Source organism: Canis lupus, chromosome 24, assembly GCF_011100685.1.
Source record: "Canis lupus familiaris isolate Mischka breed German Shepherd chromosome 24, alternate assembly UU_Cfam_GSD_1.0, whole genome shotgun sequence".
Taxonomy (NCBI): domain Eukaryota; kingdom Metazoa; phylum Chordata; class Mammalia; order Carnivora; family Canidae; genus Canis; species Canis lupus.
The window spans coordinates 41,002,156-41,026,159 of NC_049245.1; the positions used below are offsets into that span (position 1 = coordinate 41,002,156).

The 24,004-nt window shown below is 43.3% G+C and overlaps 1 protein-coding gene across 1 annotated transcript in view; it reads left to right on the plus strand.

Annotated features, from left to right (window-relative positions):
- Positions 1 to 24,004, plus strand: part of DOK5 (docking protein 5) — a 100,999-nt gene that overhangs the window by 71,895 nt on the left and 5,100 nt on the right. Inside the window, exon 7 of the mRNA XM_038573002.1 lies at positions 19,954 to 20,074. Coding sequence (XP_038428930.1) covers positions 19,954 to 20,074 — 121 coding nt within the window. The remainder of the gene's footprint in view (positions 1 to 19,953; positions 20,075 to 24,004) is intronic.

Here is a 24,004-nt window from a genome sequence, read left to right on the forward strand (position 1 = left end):
TCAAAGAAATCTTAGAATCAATTTCGTTGCTCTTCAGACACTGAAATAAGCTCTTCCCTGCTGGGTTTTGTTTTTTGTTTTTTGTTTTTTGTTTTTTTGTTTTAATATAAACACCATTCTCCACCACCTACTTGTCCCTCTGTCCCCAGCCTTCCCCCTCAAAAAAAAAAAAAAAAAAAAATCAGGTTTTATCTCTTCTCATCTCTGAGGGCTCTGGTTAATTGGGTTAACTTATGAATTTATTTATTCATTATTTAATTTGTTTCTTTGTTTACTGTGTACTGCTTCAAGCAACTGTCCACTTCCCTCCCTTCCCGAATAAACCCTCTTTATATCTTGGCATAATAATTATGATTCAAAAACCTTTTATCAAACACCTACCTGCTGGTTGCAAAGAAAGCATTATAGTGAGCTTTATGGAGAACATAAACATTAAAAACAAACTCTTCTGAATCCTTAAAGGAGTTTATAATTTAGATAAGGAGTTATGATTTATTCCCCTCAGTGCACACAACAGTAGAATCCTGGGAGTGTAGTTTGCTACGATCGCATTGGAGGACAATTTGTCCTTATTTATCAAAATTATATTCACATATCTCTTTATCCAGCAATAGTACTGCCAGGAATCTAAAGATAGGACGGAAACAGATGAAACTCAGGTTTCTTCCTTAAATTTGCTATGACTTTTTTTCCAGTATATTAAGGAGAAAATCTTATTTTCGGAATACATCCTTTTCAGTCTCTTATAAGAATCTAATAACTTGTGACATGCGGTGGTGCATTTTAGTAGTCCTTTTACCTAGTTATTACGTGCCGCCCTGCCTTATGCAATTCCTCCTCCTCGTAGCTATAGGTTCCTGTGACCCTGCCATGGACATTGTCAGCTGGCGACGGTGTCTCTACAGGAAAAGGCAACAAACTGAATGTTGCTAACGGGTTGTAGCTTTGTTTGTAAACACCCTCACTGATACTAATGTTGAAGATGGTGCCTCTGTAAATATGCAGCCCATGGAAATCCTGATGGTGGTAAGACAGCAGCAGTTCATGACAGGTCCCAAAGACATTCATATGAGAGCACAGGATGCATCTAGTTTACCAGATGGGCAGTAGTGAGTAATAGTTTTCCAAAAGTCAGTCATGGCAGAGGGGATGGAGCTAGGGATGATGGTGAGGATGGAGAGACAAGAAGCATCAGTTCAGGGCCATTTTAAATCAATTTTGAGAAGTTAGGAAATAAGCAATGTATCCATTTCCACCACGGGTTGGGCAACATTTTCTGTAAAGGGTCAGATGGTAAATATTTTATGTTTTGTGGGCCACACATGGTGCTGCTGCTTACTCCTCCTCTTCCACCTTTTCCTCCTCCTCCTCTTTTTTTACCTTAAAAATGTAAAAAAGCATTTTTAGCTCTGGGCCATACAAACATAGGCCACCAGGACTTGGCCTGCGAGCTGTAGTTCACTGGTACCTCCTCTGCACCTTGGTTTTAGGTGTTAGACACAAATGTACTTATATTAGTAATCATCCCCTCTCCTCTAAGCCATATGGATTTGCTTTTTCTCCTAGAACTTTACTGAAGGCAAAGCAATCATGCCAAATGCCTTTCAGTGAAACCAGAGGCTGTTTATTATTTTAACCCAAATCAGTCATTATAAGAGATCACTTAATAGGAATTTCAGCTTTTAGTTGTCCCAGCAGATGTGCTTTGCCTTGTATGGCTCTTTTTTCATGATATTAAGGGATTGAGTATGATATGACCAGAATCTGACAACCAGAATGTTGTACAGAGAATGGATTCAAAGATAGTGCCAGGATGGACCTTTGTCACCGACTATGAAAGTTTCAACATTTTAGGGAGGTTCAATTATTTTTGCAGAACTGGAAATCAGTTACTTCATAGGTTCCTACCCAAATATTTGTCAGCCCATCCAAGCATGAACTACAATTCCTCCTCCACTATGTGACTACCCAGGGAGAGGGTAAAGTTACCTATTGGTTCAGCTTCCGGTAGTAAGAGAAACTTTGGTAGGATCCCCAAATGGCCGAAGCAAGGAAAAAAAGTTAAGATCGCCAAGGATGATAGCATAGGCATTGTGAGCTGGTGCATGCAGACCACTTTTTGTTTGATCTACAAAGTATTGGCACAAATGGTATTTTTTAAATTAAGTTAGTTTCCAGTGTATACATAGGGAAGTTTCACTTAAAATACATGGATGTATCTTTTGAAAAAATGAGAATATCTGGTAACACAGTGCCTGCCTGGGTTAAAATTGAGTGGCAGCTACCATTTTGAGAGGATGAATGCCTTTCAGGGTTACATAGTTCTAATTATTTGTCATCTCAATAACCGGAAGACCTGCATGACCCATGTAGGCATTAGAGTTTGCAGCCCCTGGTTTAGGGGAACAATACATACCTCTTGCCCTTTATATTTTTGCCAAGATCTCTATTTCCTTTATACCTCTTTTTGGGGAAGATTATGGCCATTTGCCTGGTAGCAAAGACTGGCTCTTACTGGGGAGAATGTCAGGGTGGCTATGCATCAGGGAATCTGTGATGGAAAATGCTGAACATGTAAGCATGGATGTGCTGCTTGGTAACTAAATCCAACTGTGCATCCTGTTGTAGAAGAGTGAGCCAGACTTTTATATTTTTCAGTCAATAAGGCAAAAAATCACATGGTGAGCTTTTAAAGGCTCTGTTATGTATAATCAGTAGGGTTACTACAGGAGTTTTTTCCAAGCTGGGACACTTTTGAGAGTCAGGGCTGACCTTCTTAAGAGCAGGATTGGCTACGTAATTTGTAGACCTGATTCAAAGTGAATACATAAGGTCCCTTGTTCAAAAATTAAGATTTTCAAGATGGTGACGGCAGAGCATCAAATCGAGTGTGGGGCTCAGTGTGACTGCACACGTCATCTGCTCGAAGCTGGCCCTGATGAAGAGTAAAACCTGCAAAGCAGATGTAAACAGGATGCAGCCAGGAAAACTAAAATGTATAGTCACCCTAAACCTGAGATTTTCAGTGGCTAGCAGTTTTGCCTCCCAGGAGACATTTGGCAGTGTCTGGAATCATTTTGGCTATTAACACTGGGTTGGGGTTTGGAGGGATGCTTCTGGCATCTAGTGCGTGGAGGTCAAGGATGCTGCTAAACATCGTGTAATACATGGGACAGCCCCTCACAACAAAGAGTAATCTGATCCCAGATGTCAACAGTGGGGAATGCCGTTCTAAAGATAGGCAGGTTTTGTGTGAAGGCTGGGCCAGAAATTGATGGGTCAATGTGTCTGGGATTGAATGTCACTTTTGAGCTATGTAGCTTGGCCTCCTTTTGTCTTGTTTACTGTATATGTCATATGTGGGTGATAATAATAGTATTTATGCCTCACAGTGTGATGTGATTTGCAAGGGCTAGTATGTGCAAGACACTTAGGAGGGACATAGCAAGATTCAACCAATGTGAGTTATCGTAATGATTCCCTTCTTACACAGATTGGCATGGGATGAGCCAGGAGAAACTCACATTGAAGCAATGGGATGTCAACGGGCAATATCAGGAATTTGGGCCATGGGGCCAAGTTATTGTTTGTTGTTAACTTAAGGTATTAATCATGTGTGCAAGCCTGAGAGCATCAGACTGTGAAGTAAGGCCCCTGCTTTTTGTGTAGGGCTCCAGCAGGGACTGGTACTCTGCAGGACACCATAAATATGCACAGAGCTGGTTATGCAAACTCTAGAGTGCAACAAAGCAAAGTATAACATATCTACATGGCCCACCTGGGCCAGCAGCCCACCACTCTGCTCAGTAGACTTGTGCCCAGAGTAAGTATAAGACAGAAAACACAAACCCTGGTCTCAGAGTTCCAGCATGTGCACTGCATCTTGTCATAAAAGTACCTGCTCCTGTTGAGGTGAGCCATAGAGTTTAGTTCGGCCATATGGGATTTTTGCCTCATGCATTAGCTTCAAAAGCTAACTGGCCGTTCTATGAGAAGCTGGAAGCCTCCGGAGGGCAGAGGCTAGGCTCCCTGTGTCTGTGATATGCTCAGGACCTGGCACAGGGCTTACTAAATGTTTGTTGAGTGAACAAAGATGGGGGCCAAAGAGATCATTTGATGAGCATAGAGAAAAAGAAGAATAAGCCCAAATACTAAATCGAGTTCCCTCTTAATGCCAAGCCAAGGAAGGCCCAGGTTTCCAGCAAGTCTGCTTGAAGAGGTTATGGAAACCAGTCCCTGAGGATATCAATTTCAATGTATATGGGTGGGGAAGAGGATTTCCTTTGTAAGGAGGCGTAAAAAGTTACCAGAATCAAAGGGAGCAGTGATTTTGTTTTATGCATGTGGCTGAGAATTCAGATGGCTCTGAATAAATTGATGCAAATCACTTTCATTCCCCATGAAAATAACCATTTGAGTGCATCTGGTGTTCAGCAAAATGCTTCATTTGGAAATTTGGCCCCAAATGGTTGAGTTCAGTAACAGTCTGCTTTATCAAAGCTGGGGGGGGACAAAGGAGGCATTGTTTTCGTGAGTTCTGCTCACCAAGTGTAGTGTCCCTGCTGCATTTTTCCTTAACAGGAAAGCAGTCTTGCTCTTGTATCTACTTTTTCTTTTCTCTGCCTGGCTCTACTCTTTGTAGCGTTCATTAAGTAAGCCTCTGCGTGTTCTCTTTCCTTGACACTTCAATAATATTCTCTGATATCTTGGTAACATTTTGATGATGGGAATACCCATCACTTTCCCTGCAAATGTCAGAACAAGGGAGAAGGGTCAGAGGAAGTAAAGACAGCTCGTTGGGTGGTTTATGCCAAACATCTGTCAGAGCTGGAATCAGGATCAGACTGCCATGAGAATGGATTTCATTAGGAAGCCAAGGAAGACCACATGTTTGGCAGATTGCTAGTTTCCACTTGAGAGAAGGCCCCTGGGACATTGGGGGTCTGAGAGTCTGGTCGAATCACTGGTAGATTCTGTTGCTCAAGATGGCAGGGGCATAACGCTCTCTAAGCAGCCTAGACTTTGGGCCAGTTGCCATTTCTCTAAGCTTTGGAAATAAAATTCAGGTGCTTTTTATCATTAGGAAGAAGATTTGAGCCCATCCTTTAAGGATTTTGTAACATCCTCAGTGCTTCCAAGGAGAACACACAGGATGGTGATACAAACTTTAGCTCTGGAGTGATAAGGGAGCCAGGTTGTAAATGCTGGCTCGATGTCTTTAGCCAGTGACTTCACCACCATTAGTATTTGCTCCTCGCTCTAGAAAGGGGTGTTTTATTAGGACCTACCTGACCAGATGGGATAAGGCAAAAGGTTTCTTGACATCCTGCTGGCACCTACTCAATACAAATCAACTGGAGCTATTGTTATCATTGACTTGTAGTAAGAAAGAATAAAACAGCAAAGTGGGCGGGAGATTATAGAGGTTTCATAGTGACTTAATCATTGATCCACATCTTACTGCTTACCTCCTGCGTGCCAGGAATCATGTCAGGCACCAGACGTGTGACACACACACACGTACAAGGAATCTTCTCCCCTCCCCCACCTGCGTGAAGGAGAGCTCTGCTTACATGAGAGTCTCTTCCCTTTTGTAGAGGAGGGAGCTCCAGTGGAGAGGTGGACGGTGGACCACATGACCAAAGCTGGCCTTCCACTCTCTGGCCATTTACTATGAAATCCTGGGGTGTGGAGGAACTATGTTCCTCCACATTCATTTTTCATTCATTTTTATTCATTTTTATGTTTCCAGCCCCTGGCAATGGTGCATGACTTACAGGTAGATGCCCAAAGCATATAAATGGGTGCAATGAATGAATGAACTAAAGAACGTTCTGTACAGAATTCATTGAAAGGGGTAGGGGAGAGGCAGGGCTGTTTGGGAGTGGGAGCAGCTAACCGAGTTAAGGGCTTAGTCTAATAGAGGGATAATGAAAGTTGGAATGAGTGGCTTCATGTGGCTTTGTGCTGAGGGTCTGAATGCTGTATTTCACTTAATTTTCACAGCTATCCTAAGAGATAGGGGTTGGTTCTTGAATCCTATTTTTATAGAAATACATGTATGTAAAATTTAACTAACTGCAAAAATATGATCATATCAATGACGATTAGTACTACAGTATTTTCTCTCTCCGTGATTTATTTGTATGCATCCCATCCCATTCCCTCCTTCCCCTCCTTAGCAACTCCTAAACCTTGCTCAGAAGTTTGTACTCCTCTTTCCATGTTTTTCTCTGTACCCATGTGATCCTGTACAGAAATCCGTATCCACAGATGCACGGAGATAGACACACACATAGATACGTACACAGATGGGTGTTTGGAAGTCATTGTTTGTATTATAAAATTGTGATCCTATCACACATTTTTAAAACTACTCTCTTGGTTTTCTCATTTAATAGTAAATTCCTGATGGAAATACAATACTTTAAAGACATATATCACAGGTCTGATTCAAGGTTAGCCAGCTGTGGCCCATGAGCAAAATCTGGCTTATCCCTGTCTTTATAAGTAAAGTTTTATTGGCACACAGTTTTGCCCATTCATTGATATGTTGCTGTGGCTGTTTTCACACTAAAACAAAAGTGCTGATTTATTGGCATGTTGCAGACTGTATGGCCTGCAACGCTACGTGCTATCTGGCCCTTGACAGGAGAGGTTGCCAACCTTGCTATTCTTCATTCATTTCAGTGAAATGCTTGATATTTCAAGGTCTTGGTGGAACATTAACTTATTAAGCCTATCGAAAGGAATATCAGATTTTGGGGGGCCCTAAAAAAGCAATTCTGTACCATACATCCATGTGTCCGTGCTCCTATATATGTTAACTATAACTGAGCTTCTGAACGTTACTTAATCCACTTGAATTTTCTAAACCCAAGAGCAGGATTGCTGAATTAAAGGTTGTGAGTATTATTTAAGTCAAATGGGTGTTGCTGTATTGCCCTTGAAGATACCAGAGTACTTTGTGTTTCCGTGGGAGCACTATTAGGTCTGTTACATAGAGAAACTGAGGCTCAGTAGCTCACAATTAGTATGTGAGGAGTTACGAGAGGAGTGGAAAGTAAGGGCATGTATTCAATGGGGACTGACAGGGAGGATCAAATTTGGGGACTTTGTGAAGGTAGGAAACAGAGGACTTCTAGGACCCCAGTGTATGTGGGTGTCGGGGGGCTGCGCACAGGGGAAAGGGTAAGAGGATGGGGAATGGAGACTTGGGACAGTGCTTCTCCATCATCAGAGTAGGTCAGAGTCACGGGGAAGGCTGATTGAGCCACAGGTCACTGGGCTGTACTGCCTGTCTTGCACAGGCCTGTGGTTGGGCCTTGGAATATGAATGTCTAGTCAGTTCTCAAGTGATGCTGATGTTGCTGGTCCAGGGACCACACTTTGAGAACCACTACTCTAAAGTGACTCTGGGGATCTGGCTCCTTGGTCCCTGGAAGAAATGGGACAAGAGCTAGCAACAGCACAGCATGGGACCACATCCCTTGAATCTATAAAGATTCACAGGAAGACATACACCAAGCAGTGAGCGTACCACTCTGCTGGGAACAGAGTGTCAATGTGGGCCTGTGTCTAATTATTGTACACTAACCACTCTTTACATGTGTATCAGTGGTCTATGTTTACAGAGTTTGGGAAAGCAAGAACATGTGAAGCTCTCTTACTGAAGAAAACTAGTGCCTTTTAAGGAATCATTCCTCCTCCCACACAAAGGGGAGTACACCTGTCCAGCAGGTGGAGGAGAGGCAGGCCCAAGAGCCTCTCTGCACACCTCTGTATACCGTGAGAATGAATTACATCTTTTCATCAAGCCCGTGGTTGCCCCGCAATGATTATAAAACTTTTTCAACAGCATTTGCATCTGTGCTCAGGAGGGATTGGTTACTGCCACTTAGTGTAGCAATTAGCATTTTAAGCAGTTTGTATTGATTAAATGAATCTGCTTCATCAAGCAGAAAGAACCCCACAGAATGCAGCAAATGTAGTTATCTCAATAAATGACTCCTAGCACCAAACCATACAAGATATATTTGCTAGAACTTTACAGTGTGTTTGATAAACTTCAGAAATCGAGATTTGTCAGACTTGGTAAAGAGGTTGCATGCTCCACAAACACATGCGTGATTTTTATGTCATTTTTCTTTTTTCAAGTATTGTCTAAGGCCACTGTTCTCTTTTAAGGGAGACATTTGGTCTGGATTTTGTAAGAATAAACCTAACATCTTAAGATTCAGTTCAAAACATATTTACTATTCATGAGCTATTTGAAGTACTTCTCTCTGGCTAGAGATTTGAAATTATGTTTTAGCTTCTTTGAGAACTTTTTTTCTGGTCTCCTTTTAAGTTCTCCTGGTATTCATTTTCTCATAAGTCTCATCTGGAGAAGATCCAAAAGGGTAAGGGCTGGGGAGGGGGAGGACCTGTCAGGCTACAGTGTAGGAAGCAGAGAGATGTTTGCTCTGTGCAAGCCTGGTCTTGGAGGAGTGGTGTCTTTGTACATAGCCCTCAGTGCCTTATTCATAGCTACAGGGTTCTTTAAACTCGTGAATGGATGGGGTGCAGTGGAGAGAGGAAGCTCTGATTTATTTTGAGATGCATTCAGTATCAAAAGGAGACTTTTGGATTAAGAATTTGGATTTGTGCACGATGTAAAATGCAGATCCTGCATGAGGACCTGCAGTGTAATATAAGTCTCCTTCCCATGCTTTATCACCCCAAACCCCCAAATTTACTTTCTCAGGAGCAAACACTTTGCCAGATTCTTTTGCATCCTTCTAGAATATGTCTCCCTTATTAGATAGAAAACATGTCTACTTGTTAATACATTCATTCATTCTAAAAATCTGAGTAACTACCTTGTGGCAGGCCCTGTTCTAGGAAGCAGGAGTACATCAGAGAACAAGAAACAGTCCTTGTCTTCAAAGAAATTTGCCGCATTGTTGTGGAGGATGAGACAGACAATCAACTACTGTTGATCTATAAATTTATAGACATATAAATCTATACCGAGAGTTGGTGAGTGCCCTGAAGAACATTACAGTGTAAAGCAGGAGACAATGATGGAGGTTTATTGCGCTGATGGGGTGATACTCTGGCAGAGAGCTGAGGGAAGTAAAGAGTGAGCCTTGAAAATTTCTGAGGGCCAATTGTTCAACCAGAGGGAACCTTAAGTTCCTGAGGTGTTTTGTATTTTGCATGTTCAACGTCAAGAAGGCTATGATTTTGAAGTGGATAAGGTAGAGAGAGGGGGACTAGGAAGTGTGGTCTAGAAGTAACTAGAAGTCAGGCACTATATGACCTTGTAGCTGTGATAAAGACTTTGGCATTTTCTGGGCTGAGTTGGGAGGTCATTGGAGGGTTTTGAGAAAGGTGAGATATGCTGATTTCACTTTCGAAACCATCTGCCTGGCAGCTATTTGGAAAAGACTTCAGGTAGGTGGGATAAGAGTACGAACAGGAAGACACAATGGGGAGCCATTTCAGCCATCTTGGCATGTAGGTGAGTGCCATGACATGGACCGAGATGGTGGGCTGGACATGGTGAAAAGTGAGGGATTCTCAACACATTTTGAAGATTGGGGAAACAAGATTTGCTGATGGGTAAGCAATCCTGTAGGACAGGGAGTAAACAAGGTAGCTTCACGGGGCTTCCTCTGCTTGCAGCAGAGCAACAGGTAGAATGGAAGAACCATGTATCTAGTAGGGGAAGAGATTGGAGGGAGTGGACAGTGAGAAATGGTAGTTTAGGAATGTGCATGTTAAATGAGAGATGTCTACTAAGCATATGGGTGGGCGTGGGATGGTAAATACTCAAGTCTGAGGTTTTGGGGACGGATCGGAGCTCCAGCTATGCATTTGAGAATCATCACAGTGCGGATAGATGATACTTAAACCCACCCCAGGGATGAGCTCTCCCTGTGAGCACGTATAGCTAAGTGATCATGGCACCTTATTTGTAGGATTGTTTCAACATCACTTCACAGAGATCTACCTTTTTTCTTTTTAATGATTGCAGGTTAGTCTGTTGTATAGATGCACAGTAATGTGAAGGTAAGACAGTTTTGCTTAAGAATAAAAATGAAATTACCAACTCCTCTACTCTTCTGATGTTACTCAAAAAAAAGCAAATTTAGAGTCACTCTAAAATTCAATTTAACATGTAAATTCAAATTAAATTTTAAAATCTATTTATAAACTTGTTATTAAAATAGTGGGTCCCAGAATAAAAATTGTGCTGAGCAAAAAAAAAAAAAAAAATGTTAGGAAGGGGATTGGATCAGAATTTAATTCCATGATCTCATCTGGTAAATTATAAATGGTTAGGGAAACAAGCAAAAAAAGTATGGCACAGACCAAGGATGGGCTGTGACATAGACATTAAAATGGCCATGCAGAAGATAGTGGGTAGGAACGGTAAGGTATGTCCACAATATATTAAATGTAAAAAAAGAGGATGGCATAACAGTATATCCATGGTCATAAAATTTGTGTTAAATACACATTATATATGCATATTTAAAAAAAGACTGAAAGATAATTATTAACATGTTAAAAGTTCTCTTTATTTCTTTGCTTTTGTTTTTCCTAGGTGATGTGTAGAGGGCCTATCTCAAATCTACCTTATATTCTATTGTGTATTTCCTGAACATAATAAAACTTTATAAGTACTAGGAAAGAAAGAATACAATTTATTACAGATTTTTAAAAAATGGGTCATAAACATCACAAAAATGTGAACCTCCCTCCCACTCCCTTTCAGGTGCTAAAGCAAAATGCTACCAGATGTAAAAGTAGAGCTGCACAGGTGGAGGAGATGGAAATTTTGGTTTTAGGGTGACTTTAAAGCTTTTGGATTTTCTCCTCCTCCTACGGTTATTCCATTTCCTACTCTAAGAGCTTTGTTCCTACTTATTCATTGAATTCATTGTGTACTGAGACCAGGTATTAAATATATTCTCTAAGCATATTTGTGTTTTCAGTTTAATTGGGTGGCTTTTTTGTTGTTGTCCCCTGAAGAGTTTTTAAAGTTGCTGTCCTTAAGCCAGGAATGGTCCAGTATCAAATATTTAGGTTTAAAAAGATGTGAATATTCCTATTAGGACCCTTTTCAGAAACTCTTGCTGTGAAGACAGTGTTTTGATTGATACAGGCTTAATTACAATATTGCTAAATTTATGGAACCCCACGATAAACCATGGATGCTCTTAAAATTAACTGCAAAGTAGAAGCTATTTTTCTCTCTCTTTTTTACTGATGATATAGTAAGGAGTACAGGAGGTTAAATACCTAGCCTAGAGTCATGCAGACTCCAGACTTTAACCCAATTTTTTACCAAGTTTGGGCTATTACCGCAATGGAAAATGTTTTTTGGGTTTTCTTTCCCCAGCATGATGGGTCCAAAGGACATAGGGCAGTGGTTTCTTTTTTTATTTTATTTTATTATTTTATTTTATTTTATTTTATTTTATTTTATTTTATTTTATTTATTTTATTTTATTATTTTTTTATTCATGAGAGACACACAGAGAGAGAAAGAGAGGCAGAGACACAGGCAAAGGGAGAAGCAGGCTCCATGTAGGGACCCCAATGTGGGACTCGATCCCAGGTCTCCAGGATCAGGCGCTGGCCTGAAGGCAATGCTAAACCTCTGAGCCACCTGGGCTGCCCAGGACAGTGGTTTTCAAAGTGTGGTCCCTGGACCAGAACCATCTGGAGACTTGGTAGAAATGCAAATTCCTGATTAGTGGGGCCTGGGAATCTGCATTTGAATGAACCTTCCCGTGATTATTCTGCTTGCTCTAAAGTTGGAGAACTGTTGACCTCCAGGTCTGGAAAGCAGAGGTAAGGCATATTTTTAGCTATTCTTTTCATTGGAGAATAAGGAAGCAGAACGTGAAGGCACAGCTCAAAAAGCCCAGTGGAGAACGTCAATGAACAGGGGTGTAGTGGGAACAAGGCTAAGTGGTGGGTGGGATAAAGGAGTTATTGAGAGGCCGCCTTTTTGGGGGGAACACAGTTTTACTATTTCTCTCTTGAATTGTCCCTCTGACTCAACCCTGCCCACATTCTGTGCTTAAAATATCCGTAGAAAATAAGCTGGTTTCTATATACTTCATTAAGCTGAGGATGCTCTCAGAACTGCAGGAGCCCTGGGAGTCTGTCAGGTTGAGCAGACGTTCTGGTGGGGAGGCGGCTCTGACTCACAGCTGAACCTCATTGTCAAAACCCTGTCCTGGTTCAGTCACGTCAGAGCCAGAACCCGGGCTGGGGAGCTGGAAGTGTATGATCTGCTTTGCAGATGCAGAGTTGCTCTTGGCAAATCCCCGCTCTAGTTCCTCTAAGGAGCAACCTGGTGCAAGTAGAAGAGGTGGGGGAGGAGGGAATGAGGGTTTGACGTACTGACCTGCCATCGTGATGATGTGTGCCTGTTTCCAAATGGGTCCAGCCTGATGTCCCAGACACGGCATATGGTACTCATGATCCCCCTCGGCGGCAGGTAGTTACATGCTGTCGTGCTGTTTTCCATTTTGCAAAACACAATGCTCTGCTGTAAAACAGTTGGGCCCCGGAGAAGGACAATATGGTGTAGTATTTTGGCTAAGACTCACCACTGCTCTGTACTCAGCGTCTCACACTTGTAAAAGAAGGGCCTAAGCAACAAGTGTCAGCCGAACCAAATGAAGAACACAGAAACCAAAATTGTGGTTACTGGCGTGGAGGACAGTTGTTTATTTGTTTTGCTCACTGCAAAGCTATAGAGCCCATTAGAATTTTTTCTCTCCCAAGAGGGTTGATAGGATTTGCCCATCATTATGAGAGAAGGGGCTGGGCAGTTGGCATTTCCCTCACTGTGAACACTGGGAGGTATTTAAAAGGATCTGTGGGTGTTGTTGACGGTGATAATGATGGGGGACCATGCTGGGGCCTGGTGTCACTCAGGTTTAAACATCACTTCCCCTGGGACTGACTGACCGGAAGTCACCGCCCTCTAATTTATTATATCATGCATTTTTTAATAGTCTGCATAGCACATCCTACTGTCTGGTTTTATTTTTCTGATGACAGTTTACTGGGATATGATTCACATATGTATTCACATGCCTTACACCCTTTAAACTGTAAAATTTCATGGTTTCGGTACGTTCACATAACCAATCACATACATTCTCGTCACCAATGTCAACTCCAGAATATTTCCATCACTGCCAAAAGAAACCCGTCTCCTGTAGCCATCCCCTGCCCAGCCATAGGCAACCCCACTAATTGACCTTCTCTTTCTCTCTGGATTTGCCTGTTCTGGACTTTTCATATAAATGGGCTCATACAACATATGGTCTTTTGCAAATGGCCTCATTCATGTGGCATCATGATTTTAGGTTCATCCATGTGGTAGCAGGTAGCAGGGCCTCATTCTTTTTTACTGCAATCTGATTATTTCTTATGTGTTTAGTTTTTTTGTCTCATTAAAAGGGAAGTTCTGTGAAAGGGCACCTGGGTGGCTCAGCGGTTGAGCATCTGCCTTTAGCTCAGGTCATGATCCTGGGGTCCTGGGATTTAGTCCCGCATCCGGCTCCCTGCAGGGAGCCTGCTTCTCCCTCTGCCTGTGTCTCTGCCTCTGTCTCTGTGTCTTCATGAATAAATAAATAGTTTTTTTTTTTAAGGAAAGTTCTGAAGGATGCCTTCAGGCTAAGACAAGAGGAGGATGTGTCCCATATCACATGGTTCCAGGGGAGCACAGCCTACACTGGAGCACGGTTTCCTTTTCCATAGTCAGTCCCTCTTCCCAGCAACATAATGGTTCTGTGCCTTCGAAACCCTATCAGTTACATCCATTGATTGGTTGAGTACTTCCGGCCACTGGGCAGCATCTGAACTCACTTAGGCTGGGGTTAGGAAGAAACCTATATGTACTCCTGCTGTTGAGGGAGGAAGTTCAATCATTCAAGCACAAGAAGGCATTTGTTTGACTTTCACAAAGTCTGTCTTTCTTCCCTGGTGGGATCTTGTGCTAACATTGCTAATAGAATAAATAAATGTGTTGTCCCTGCTGCTGGACTCTCCTGGCCAACTGTGCGTCTGCACGTAGGCAGATCTTTCCCTAAGGCCTTGCTGCTGATCATCACTTGAATAGCAAAGTAGGATGAAGCACACTCTTACTACCACGTCCCCCACAGCCAGTGAGAGCTGTGGTAGTTTACCCTGGACTTAGAGCTTCCACTGGAATTCAAACTTGGGCTAACCATGCTTCCCATTTGCTGAGTTGATGAGGATTGATTTGTGAAAACTGTTCCCTGCTACCTGGGCAAAAGTGGGGTTCGTTCGTTCGTTCGTTCATTCATTCATTCATTCATTCATTCATTCATTCTTCTGTATTTGTAAAGCCGTTGGAGGCCCTAGTGAGGTATTGGGGATATGGAGATAAAATACATACCACTTTCCAGGAGTTCTTGGTCTACAGTAGAGGTGAGGTTAGCAGCTATAAAAAAAATAGTGGGGATCCCTGGGTGGCGCAGCAGTTTGGCGCCTGCCTTTGGCCCAGGGCACGATCCTGGAGACCCAGGATTGAATCCCACATCGGGCTCCCGGTGCATGGAGCCTGCTTCTCCCTCTGCCTGTGTCTCTGCCTCTCTCTCTCTCTCTGTGACTATCGTAAATAAATAAAATTAAAAAAAAATAGTGAAATGATGGGAGTAAGAACGGAGCATGAGTTGTGCCTGGGTGGCTCAGTCATCCTCTCAGGATCCTGAGATTGAGCCCCGCTCAACGGGGAGTCTGCTTGTCCCTCTGCCCCTCTCCTCCCCCCACTCATGCTTGCACATGCTCTGTCTCTTCCCCTCTCTCTCAAATAAATAAATAAAAATCTTTTTTTTTTTTTTAATTTCAAAAAAGAAATGGGGCTAGAGATGTCTGGTAGGAGCACTTGATGTCGTTAAGGGAGAAGAGATAGCAGGAAAATGTTGAGGGGTTCCTGAGCGGACTCCTGAAAGGAAGGTAGGCATCAACCAGGTGAGAAGTGGGGAAATGGGGTGCACACAGACCACATGCAGCCGGTCTGTCTTCCATGTTCGGTTGGCTCCCTTCTTTTACATTTATGGTTGGATTCACTCATGTACTGGCAAATGTTTAAATGGCTCTCTGAAAAAAGCGCATGCCTGTGTACACAGAGTTGGGAAGTGATATACAGCGTTTCTACCAAGTAGATGTCACAGACGCAAATTATCTCAGAGCAGAGATGATAGTAAGACAAACCAGGAGGTGATGAGTTTTGAGTAATAGGTTATTACTTGAATAACAGGTATACGATTGTGTGTATGTTATATATACAATTTATTTAACTGTAAATTTGTATAATTTAGTTTTTTTACCGTTGGCCGTATTTAACAACCAGCTCACAAAATGCCCGAAAAATGTAACGCTTGGCTTTTGCAAGCTGGTTTGAGCCAACTCTCCTGCATCGTTGATTGGATTCATTCTTTCACTCGGCAAGAGTGTACCGAGCAGCCACTGTTTACCAGGCACTGTTCTGAGAGCTGAGAATACGTCAGTGAACAAAACAAATAGCAAAATTCCCTTCTGGTTCTAAAATTCTGATTTTTAGTCACTGATCCTCCAACCAGTCTTAGATCTCCACATTTCCTTTGCTGTCTCCAGGCGTTGCACAGATCGCGTTCATGGCTCCCTGGGCGTAGCATCCCCACATCTGCTAGTGCACACACATCTGGGCAAGAGTCTAACATGTAGAAGCAGCAACTAAGGACACCTAGTCTGACCTCAGACATCCTTGGCCCTCCTGCAGACCGGAGCTAGTCTGGGAGTTGTACTAAGCGTGCAGAACTACTGGCATCTCAGTGACCCAGAAAGAGACACCTGGGGGTTAGACTGTGTGGGTGACGGCTCCTCTTGGGATTCCTCTCTGACTATTCCATCCCTTGTCACTCCTGCTGCTCAGATTCTGATGCTGCTTTCCTGTGGTCCCAGGGCACCCAGATTTCCTCTGCTTTGCCCTGATTGTACTGCCTTAGACAAAAGCTCTTTGAGGTTGTAGACTGTGCCTCCAAATCAACAAGCACTTGATGATAAGCTGAATAAATGCACTCTCCATTTATTTGATCAGGTGGCCAAACTTTGTAAGCTTATCATCTCTGGGAAAATCAAACTTCGAATGTTTATGAGCTCATGTAAAAACTGCTCCCCATGTGGCAGCCAAGGTGTTAGGAGGTGATCTGAATTTAACCTTGAACTTGAGTCAATGTGGAGAACCAATAGGGCCCGTCTGTATGTTCTGAGAGATGGAGCTCAGGTCCTGGGAAGCAGGTGCCAGCTGCCACCTTGCTGTGGGAACTTGGGTGCTAGCTTTTGGGCTTGTTAACCCAGGAGACTGGGCTGGATAGTCCCATAGTTTGGTGTTCCAGGATTGTACTAAATTTTCCTAATAGTTGCAGGATGCAAAATGTATGATTTGGATAATTTTCCTGTCCTTTTTAAAATATATATAGAATTCAAGGATGCCTGTTTTGGTGGACAGGTGGGAATAAGACTGTCAGATATGGTGTAAAGTTCTACTTCCAACACCATTTCTGTGTTCACATGGAGTTCAAATGCACTTGATAAATTTAAGAATGATTCTTTCTCATATCAAAGTGTATTGGTGCAAAAAACAAAACAAAACAAAAAAACCAAAAAAACAACAACCTTTGCCTTTTTTTCTAGGCAAGGGAAGCCTGAAATAGCAGGAGTGGAATTATAACCTTTAGCAAGAGAGGGAAAAGCCCTCAATAAACTATTGCCCAGACAGAGCCGCTTCCAGCTGCAGTTTAAGAGGAAATGAGCAGAGGAATCGAAGGCACTACCCAGAGAGGTGCATCCCCACCTTGTCCCGCTCTGGCCCAGCTCTCGTTCCTGTGGCTACACACCCAGCAGTACACACCTCTTGGGAAGAGCCTGTGCTCCATCTGTAGAGCCCGGCCTTCTGAAGACAGCATTTCTAACCAAATGTTTTCCTGTTTTATTTTTTTTAACCCTTGCAAAACCGCCAGCCTCCAAGCTGTCTCTCAGAGGAGCAAGGATTTCGGTTAGAAAGCAGCATATGTTTTGAGGGGTCATCTCAGAAACAGATTTTCCCAACAGTATTGCAGATGGGGGAGGGGGGTTCAGAAACGTCCATATAGCAGAAATGGCTGTACTTTAAATTTTTATGGTTTGGGGTAATCTTAACTTTTTACTTCTTAATGTGATATTACTATGATTTTATAAATGTAAAAAAACCAAGCTATATAGAAGTGTGCAAGGTTAAAAAAAGAAATAGGAGGAAGGATACAACCTTTCTCTCCATGTACTCAAGATGACCTAATTTTAAATCCTCCGAAAGTGTAGTATTACTTTTTATTTCCACCCCTGGTGTCAGTGAGCATCCATTCCCGCCCCCTGCACTGGGTGTTGAGACCAAGGCTCGAGTGCCTTGCAGCAATAAAGAATGAAGATGGAAACTTTCCTGATAGACATCTCACCGAATGACTTCTCGCCCTTAAAGAATCGCATTGCTAAATAAGATTTTTTTTCATTATTCTTCTCCAGAGACCATTCAAATGCCCCTTTTTTTCATAAACTAGGGTTTTTAAACCTCAAAGAGCTGAGGAAGACGTAGAGAGAGCCAGGCTGTGCAGTGTTCTTCTCCATGAAACATGATGTTGGTGCCATTGCATTCTTGTTCCTAAATAAGCTTTCTAAAAATACAGTCAAATCATGCTGGCTTGCAGAAATATGTTCACAGCGCTGTAGTGAATAATTTGAAGCGATGGCTATTTCCCGAATGTTTTCTTCATATTAAATTTTTTATTATATTACCTAGGATCTCTTTTTATTAAGAAAATCCAATAATCAGTACCTTGGAAATCCAGTTCTTTCCCTCCATTTATTTATTTATTTATTTATGTGTTCTGTGTGCGGTTGAATGTCACCGGAAGTCACCCGAAGTCACTGGCAAATAGGTTTCTGTTTCTTTGTTTTTGTTTTTTGCTCTTAAGCTTTGAGACTCTCACTTGGGCAGAAGTATAGAAACAGCCACAGAACTCTTCTACAAGCTTTGTTCTCGGCTCTTCGCCTTTTGATCTAACAGGACACGTTTAGGGGGAAAAAATGTCCCCATACAACCTCCTGCTATCTAATTCTACCTGGGGACACATTTTGGTACTTGTCCTATTATGAGAGGACCGAGAATTCAATCCATTGTGTGTAAATGCAACACAGGTAAATTAAATTATCTCTGGAATAAATGGTTATAATCTTTTTTTCAAGTTCAATCTCATCAACTAGAATGGGTTTTGGTCTCCAGGATATGAAGCCTCATATTAATTTGGTTTCACTGGATGGATGGACAGATATTAGGCCTGGATCTGTCATACTGGTGAGGTGTGTAGAATCAAGAGTTTTCTTTAAAAAAAAAAATCTTTAAATGGGCTTTGCAATTCATAATAATAATAATAATAATAATAATAATTCCTTCATTTTTTCCTACCTAGTTTGTGCTAGGCAGGTGCTAAGCAGTCACTGAACTCTAATACAAGCCAAGTGGGCAGGTGTGTAATGTCACTGCTTCTCATATGAGCAATTAAAATGACATTCCACTAGACACCATGGTCTGGGACTCACTGTTTCCTTAATAATACAATATATAAATGTTTCCTTTTTAGTTGATGGAAATCCTCCTTCCTCTAGTTTGCAGTTGCCGAATAGGTCATAGCGTCACAGTGTGATTAATCAGGTCCTCAGTGGTAGAGAATCAAGTTTCCACCAGTTTTTCCTGCTTGCAACCTGTGTCCTGCTGCAATGCGTGTGCAGATCTGTGCGTTTCTGGGCACAATTTCTAACACCGAGGTGGGTTATTTGATATTCAGACAACTCCAGGAACTCAAACATTGCAAATACTCACCTCTCCTGTTAATGCGAAATAAAGCTCTACCGTGATTGCATTGAGAGCGGGCTGAGATGAGAGGGTGGCGGGAGGGCTCATGTCACACTCGCGCTCTCCCAGCTGTATTGTCCCCATGTCCCCATGTACCTTCCACTCAACTCCTACCCACTCTGTGAGGCCACCTTCTCCCTGAAACGTCCCTCGTAAGATCAGTCCCCACAGTGTGTCAGGCAGGCCCCGGGCTACTCCCCAGCACCTGGGCCAAGAGCCCTGGCTTCCCCTTGCCTCCCTGAGTATCAGGAACAAGGATCGGCCGCTTGGAGGAGCAGACAGGGTTTAGTTCTGATGCTAGTGACAGGTCCCCACTTCAAATCAGCTTGAACTGAAAAGGGGTGATCGGCTCACCTGATTGAGAAGTCCAGGGCTAGTTTCCAGGTTTAGGTGGGATCCACGGTCACCCCCTTTGCTTGGCTGTCTCTCTCTGAATCAGCTCACTGACTGGCTTGCTTTCTCCTCGTTGTTCCAAGACAGGCTCCTGTCCATCTCCTGTCCTCAGCCACCCCGCAAGGAGGCCCATTCATTCAGTGCAACACGCATTTATTGAGCACCTACCATGTGCCAGGAAATATGCTAGACCTGGGGGAGACAGCAGTGAACAAACCAGGCCACAACACAAAACAAAACAAAAAAGAGGCCCTTGGCTTGCCTCTATTGATTCTCTCTTCTGCAAAAGTCCCAAGACATGTTCCCGGGGGGTCGTGTGATACTGGCCCGGCTGGGGTCCGCAAGGCCCCCGGGGATCAGTGGTGAGAGGTGGGCTGCGCTGGGTCCAGGGAGGCTCCGCAGAGGGAGCCAGAGGGAGCGGCCACTGTGGCCAGCGCGGAGCCAGCGGATGCCGCCCAGCGACAGAAGCAAGTGGCTGTCCCACCTGGTCGCTGCGGTCCCGGCTCCCAGCCTGCGGTCCCGGTCTCCCCTGTCGGGGGACTGACCCCTCCAGTCCCGGGGGCGCTGACACGTGCTTTCCTCCCTCCCTGCAGCTGCAGATGAAGATGAGCGAGCGGGCCGCCTCCCTGAGCACCATGGTGCCCCTGCCCCGCAGCGCCTACTGGCAGCACATCACGCGGCAGCGCAGCGCCGGGCAGCTCTGCCGCCTGCAAGGTAAGCAGCCCCGGGAGCCCTGGCCTCCGTCGCCGCATCCTGGGCGACTTGCTCCAAATGCAGATGCCTGGGCCCTCCGCTCCAGGCAGCCCCGGTGCTCAGGCCCAGGAGGTGGCTGAGCAAACCCCCCTGGGCCCGGCCCCTGCACGGCGTGGGGGCCAGAGGGCTGCGCTCTGCGCTTCGGGAAACGGTCTGGTGCCCTCAGCGGCAGCATTTGGGAACTTGCCAGAATGCAGTTTCAGGCCCCTTCTGAGGCCTACAGGATCAGGAGCTCAGGGGCGGGGGGCCCAGCCACCTGTGTGTTCTCAAGCCCTCCAGGCGACTCAAGCTTAGGAAGCATGTGCTGTTGGAAAGAGATGCACTGGGACGGGGTCCTGGGTTCTGGTCCTGCCCGGGCTCCAAGCAAACCCTGAGAAGCCTGTCTGCTAGAACAGTGGCCTCAGAGACAGGATGCAGAAGAGCACACAGAGGGGACAGCAGGAATAATGAGACATAAATTTTAAGTATTTTCCTCTTTTCAAATGCAGCTTTTATGTTGTATAGTTTGTTTTTTTTAAAAGATTTTATTTATTTACTCTTGAGAGACACAAAGAGAGAGAGGCAGAGACATAGGCAGAGGGAGAAGCAGGCTCCCTGCAAGGAGCTGGATGTGGGACTCGATCCTGGATCCCGGAATCATGCCCTGGGCCAAAGGCAGCTGCTCAACCGCTGAGCCACCCAGGCGTCCCTGTTGTATAGTTTGTAAGAATAGCCTGTGCGTATGTCACTTAGAAAAAATAAATAGGGGATCCCTGGGTGGCGCAGCGGTTTAGCGCCTGCCTTTGGCCCAGGGCGCGATCCTGGAGACTCGGGTTCGAATCCCACGTCGGGCTCCCGGTGCATGGAGCCTGCTTCTCCCTCTGCCTGTGTCTCTGCCTCTCTCTCTCTCTGTGTGACTATCATAAATAAATAAAAATAAATAAAAAAATATTAAAAAAAAAAAGAAAAAATAAATAGGCCTACACAGGGGACCCCAGGTGAAGAACTTTCCATGATGAGCTGCAAGATACCAGAACTTTGAAGGGCACACGCTAGACAGCATCTAGTCCATATGCAGAAATTTGCTGAATAAATGAATCTAAGGACAAATGAAGGGCCATAAAAAACAGTGGCCTCAGCTGAAGTGGCAACCTCTGTCCCCTCGCCCATCAGCCATCGTTTCAGCGCCCCCTGCTGGCTATCTCTCCCCCAAAGAGCTTTTCCTGTTCTTTTTTCTGGAATTCTGTGCCTTTGCCCCCATCCTAGGCCTCTTGGTCACCTCCAGATCTTACCTCCTGACTCCAAGGAAACCCTCCCGGCTCCCTGATCACTGGCGTGGAATCTTGATCATGTGTGCTCCCAGGACGAGGGCACTGACACTCTTCTTTATAGTCCTTAGCACAGTGTTCATGCCGTGTTGAATTGTATGGCCAGTTGACTCCTCTTCCAGGAAGCAGTGAAGATTTTATTTATTTATTCATGAGAGACAAAGAGAGAGGCAGAGACATAGGCAGAGGCAGAAGCAGAGGCAGAAGCAGGCTCCATGCAAGGAGCCCAACGTAGGACTCGATCCCAGGTCTCTAGGATCATGCCCTGGGCCGAAGGCAGGTGCTAAACCACTGAGCCACCCAGCGGTTGGCTCATTTAGGATCCCCTAAATAAATAAAATCCTAAAAAAAAAAAGAGGCACTGAGGGTACTTACATTCTCGTCTTTGTGACTCTAAGTCCTGCTCATTAGCAGAGGGCATGGCACACTGTGGATACTCTGAAAATATATCCCGAGTGCCTATGTGAGTGACTACACTCACAAATAACTGATGACAAGCTTACTTGCCAGAACATAAGCAGAGAGAGAGAGAGAGAGTTGGGGTAAATCAGGTTGTCACAAAGACCACTTGACAACCTGCCTTTATACTACTGCCTTTATACTACTCTAGCACCTGGCTATATTTTTTAACATAAAATAAGATAAATAGTAATTATTGAAAGCTTAGAAGAAGCATGCATAACAGAAGTTCACACAAAGCTATTGAATTGCTTTGTAACTTGACTTTCTACACTTGCCAAGATGACCTTTACAAAAAAAGTATATCTGGATGCTGTGTGCCTGGCTTGCAAAACAAAGTTGAGAACCAAAGTTGATGTAGGCGTAGGGAGGAAATTGATAAGTGACCTTAATTCCTGAGATACAGAGTAGTAATTGGAGAAGTCAGTTTGCAGCAAAGGTGATGTATGGCGGGATTTCCCTAGAATAGCATGTTTGCAAAGGTGCACTGAGGGTGGGATGTCCTGAACACTTGGATATGATGCAGTTTTTGATTTTTTTTAATATTCCAGAGATTGAGAATCCTCAGGACATAGAAAAGATAATATGAAGAGCATACCCCACCTTCCTATCCTTAACTAATCTAACTATCCATAACCAAAATGAGTAGACATTCATCAGAAACGGTGAGGCCTGAGGGTCTTATCAGGACCCTAACGATGTAATAATACTTTACAAAATATTTTTGGGCTCCAAAAAATCTTTTTTAGGTATAAAGAGGATGTTGTGGATACTGTTACACACTGTATCTTCCTAGGGTATATATGACTATTCTGACAATGTCTACCTCTGGATACTATGAAGGAAATAGCTCTATTTCCAGCATATAAATATTTTTTTTCAAGAACAAAGAATAAAATTTGTTAATTTACCTGCATGCAAAAAGCCCATATTACAGTTGGAAAGCCATACACAGCTCACGGGTCTGGGATGATTGTCAAAGACTAGTAATCCACTAATTCTAAAATAATAATAGTGATGATGTTGCCTCTAGAGGTAGAGCAGAGCAGTACAAAGCATCACAACAAAGAAAAAAATTTGCATTCTTTGAGAAGTTCCCATTATTTCTTTCTATCAAAACCAGCATGGCGCAAATCAAACAACTCATCAAAATTAAATTTTGGTGTATTCCCTTTACTGTTTTTACTATTAATTAGCCCTATAATCCATCACTCGAAAGTAATGAGATATTATTGTAAAATTAGGTTCAAGAGCCTTGGTATAGATTTTTTCAAGTGATCACAGTCACAGTAGTTCCAGACCAGTAATTTGAAGATAGTGATTTCTTAGTTTCTAGTGAGATTAATGGCAATTGTAATGAGAAGTCCTACCACAGATTTTCTGCAGAGCTGATGGATTATCAAGCTTTGTATTGATGATCTGTAGGGTTTTGAAGATGATTGTGTCCTAGGTTTTGAAGATGAGAGTTAAAACTTCTATTGTTTTTTCTTTGTCACATTATGATCTTCGCTGAACACAAATTTCCATTTGAGTTCTTACAGTCTCCCTGTTTGGCACACTGATACCACATGGTGAATATCCTAGTATCTTAGACTATCCGTATGCATGAAAATGGCATAATAATTGCTTCAGAGTTATTATTACTTTTTGCTTTATGTTTTTGTACTAATTATTCCATCAGATGATTTGCTTCTACATACTTTTGCTACCTGTGCTTTATTTCCATATTTAATTTGTACCAGTGTTTACTGAGAGATTTCTTCACCTGCATGGTCTGCGTAGATTTGTCTGCATTCGTTTTATCTTGTGGATCGCTTTTGAGGCACCAATATTCATTGAGCTACAGGGCCAATATGTGGTCTATGTGTAGAATGGGACTCAACTTACCAGTAATTTATTACTTTAAAAAAAAAAAGTTCTCAGCTTCCCTAAAATTATCTTGTTTATCAGAGGTGGTCGCTTACATGACAAATAGGATAAGTCCACCTGTTGTTCCTCCTATGCCACCTACCTTCCTCTTTCCTCCCACACCCTGAATAAAACTGAAACTGGAAAAAAAAATGAATGGCATCATTGCCCTGTGTGTGTCGTGTATTGGGCTCACATGGCAGATGAGGTCTTCTTG